The sequence below is a fragment of the Pseudomyrmex gracilis genome, unplaced genomic scaffold (genome assembly GCF_002006095.1).
Source record: "Pseudomyrmex gracilis isolate BER0280 unplaced genomic scaffold, ASM200609v1 scaffold_629, whole genome shotgun sequence".
Classification (NCBI taxonomy): Eukaryota; Metazoa; Arthropoda; class Insecta; order Hymenoptera; family Formicidae; genus Pseudomyrmex; species Pseudomyrmex gracilis.
Window position 1 is genome coordinate 47515 of NW_018021213.1, and position 3232 is coordinate 50746.

At 31.6% G+C, this 3232-nt stretch overlaps 1 protein-coding gene across 1 annotated transcript in view; it reads left to right on the forward strand.

Moving 5' to 3' along the window:
- The window catches only part of LOC109861194 (feline leukemia virus subgroup C receptor-related protein 2), a 16618-nt gene extending 13644 nt beyond the window's left edge, over positions 1-2974 (forward strand). Inside the window, exons 6-9 of the mRNA XM_020440741.1 lie at positions 582-790; positions 859-962; positions 1087-1197; positions 1337-2974. Coding sequence (XP_020296330.1) covers positions 582-790; positions 859-962; positions 1087-1197; positions 1337-1598 — 686 coding nt within the window. The 3' untranslated portion in view covers positions 1599-2974. The remainder of the gene's footprint in view (positions 1-581; positions 791-858; positions 963-1086; positions 1198-1336) is intronic.
- Positions 2975-3232: the final 258 nt, after the last annotated feature.

A 3232-nucleotide genomic window follows, 5' to 3' on the forward strand; every position in this document is an offset into this window, starting at 1 on the left:
ATTATATATTATATATATATATATACATATATACATATATTATATATATTATATATAGAATAAATATACACTTACTGACAAAAATTAAGAACAAAGTAGTTAAATAAAAACTTCGATGCACACAGAAGATAATGGAGTTGCTTTAATTAAAGTTGACGTCATGGGCTGTCGTAAAAGTATATAGTTTATTCAATTGTAAGTGTGATTGTTTAATATCTAGATTCTTAAAGCAACTACACTGTTGTGTGTAGTACAATAAAATTGATGTTGCATCAACACAATATATTTCAAAAACTAATGCTGTTGATTCAACATTATTTTTTTTCTAAGTACAAATATATATTACTACTACATACATATATTACTCCTAGTGATCAAAAATTTTGAAGCGTTGAAAGTAAATTCAATTTATTCGGAAATGACTCCGGAAGTAATGTGCGGCGTCTTATTGGGCAATTTAATGGTAAAAATACCACTTTGTTTCTTAAATTTTGTCAGTAAATGTATATATAAAATATAAGTAATATGTTTTGCAGTTTTGTTTTGTTTTTTTATTTTAAAAATTAGTACTTAATTTATAGACTTTAAATCGGCACCTCCTTTACCGCCTAGCCCCGCTCAGGCTGTGCAAAGAGAGAATACACAAAACGATGAGACATTTTCCGACTCTATCAAGAAGCTGTTCACAAATGTCGGCTATCTGTTGCTCTTACTAAGCTATGGCATCAATGTTGGCATCTTTTACGCAATAAGCACCCTTCTGAATCAAATCATTCTCGAATACTTTTCTGTAAGTTCGGGTTGTATTTCTGTATTTAATAAGAAAAAAAAATATAGCGGTTATTGTACTCTTTTTAGGGTCATGAACAAGACGCCGGTCGAATCGGTCTTACAATAGTTTGTGCTGGAATGTTAGGTTCTGTCGTGTGTGGTATCGTATTGGATAAAACGCATAAGTTCAAGTAAGTAATTGAAGAATATTTTTTTCTGCAATTGTACTACTTAAAATAAATATATACATGTACAATTATATATATGATGTACATATATAAATATATATATGTATATATATTTGTAAACGTATAGAGAGACAACGCTTGGAGTGTATATATGTTCTTTTCTGGGAATGTTACTCTTCACCTTCACATTAGACAGCGGAAAAATATACGTCGTGTATCTCACTGCTGGTATTTTGGGGTAAAACAAATTTTTATGACACATATTGTTGTTATATTATAAATAAACAATTCTTTGTACTTTTCTTTCCGTTTCAATTCACACAAAATAATTTCCAGCTTCTCTCTGGCAACGATCATTTTTGACTGTTTTTTTTTAGCTTTTTCATGACCGGTTATCTGCCGGTCGGCTTTGAACTTGCCGCTGAACTGACATATCCGGAACCAGAGGGAACGGCAGCAGGTATACTAAACGCAGTGGTGCAGGTGTTTGGTATCGTCTTCACGACACTTTACGGTTACTTGTTCGGCGTGTGGGGCGACTTCTGGGCGAACATTGCACTGTGCGTCACTCTTTCTCTTGGCGCCTTTCTCACAACAATCATACCGAACGATCTGAGACGTCAGAACGCGAAGGCTTGACTTTCTAAATAACAATCGTCGTGACGATTTTCGCAGCTGGCACGAGCTGTCTCGATACTTGTACAGAATTGAAAATCGCAAACGATCTATTCTATATAACGGTACTATTCTATATTCGCACGAAGAGAAAGAAAGAAAAAAATATATTTAATACATAAAATATATTTATATACATGTATCTATTTTTCATAATGTGTGTGTGTGTGTGTGTGTGTGTGTACAGGGTCTTCAAAAAGTCCGGAAACGCTAACTATCTCAAAAACAATCATCTATAGCAAAAGATATGTAAGAACCAAAGTTATAAGACTTAAAAAATGTACCTAATTAGTAATAAGAAGATTTTAGAGTTTGCAAGCTCATAAGAAGATCAAGTTGAATTTTTTAAATAAGACTTTCCTTTTTTTATTACATATTCTTATAGCTTATTTCAAGAGCTAGCATTAAGTACTTTTCGAGTTATAAGGCTTAAACGTTACAGTAATGCCTCTAGCATTACCCAAAGTGCACAGTTAAAGGTTCTGCGGTCGAATTTACACCTTCTTTGTGTGTGTGCGCACGCACGCGTCAGTAAAGATACGAATAATGCATAAAGCATTTCTGATCACTTTAGAAGAAATAAGCAATGTGGTGAATAATTTTTATAAACGTTTAGCTCATTGTCAAACAGTAGAAGAAAGACACTTTGAACATTTGATTAATTGAAGAAATAGAAACTAATATTTTGAAAGGTATGTCACACATACACACACGCGCGCGCGCGCACGAGGTGTAAATTCGACTGTACAATCTCTACGCGATGCACTTTAGGTAATGCTAATCCCGGAGGTACTGTAACTTTCAAGCCTTATGACTCGAAAAGTACTTATAATGAAAAAATATTTTATTATGTTTTGCAAAGCTCTTGAAATAAGCTAGAAAATGCAATAAAAAAAAGAGGTCCTACTTAAACAATTCAACTTGATCTTTGTATGACCTTGCAGATCCCACTGAAGCTCAACTTCTTATTACTATTTAGGTGTACTTTTTTTAAATCCTACAACTTTGTCTCTTACATATTTTGTGCTAGAGTTGATCGTCGAGATATTTAGCATTTCCGGACTGTTTGAAAAAGTGGATATCCCTGGATATCTTGTTATTATTTTAAATGTAACATCAAAACAAAGTGTTCTACTAATTGCGAGTATAAATGAGAAGCAAACAAGGATCGTTAAAATACTTTTCTTTTTATGTTAATTGTTTTTAATTTCAGGTGAATATTAGTATTTATTTTAGACAATGTCGTATAACAATAATAGATTAATGTAGTGCAATAATAGAAAAAGAGAAATATAAAAAACAAATTATTGTAAATTAATAATGATATATAAAAAATGTGATATAGGAAACATGTCTTGTAAAATTATACATTTTTACTTCACTATGGTAATTTTATTTTTTTCCTAATTAAGAAACTTTTAGTTTGGTTTACTTTTTTGTTGTCTATTTCTTTATTTAAAAAAATTTTTTTATCAAATTTTAATTGTAATTCGCGACGAATAGAAAATTATAGAAACGTAGTGATTCAAAATTACGGTAAATATTTATAACACGGAGCACTCTCAGAGGTCAATGACCTTGACATATGTTGTCAAGAC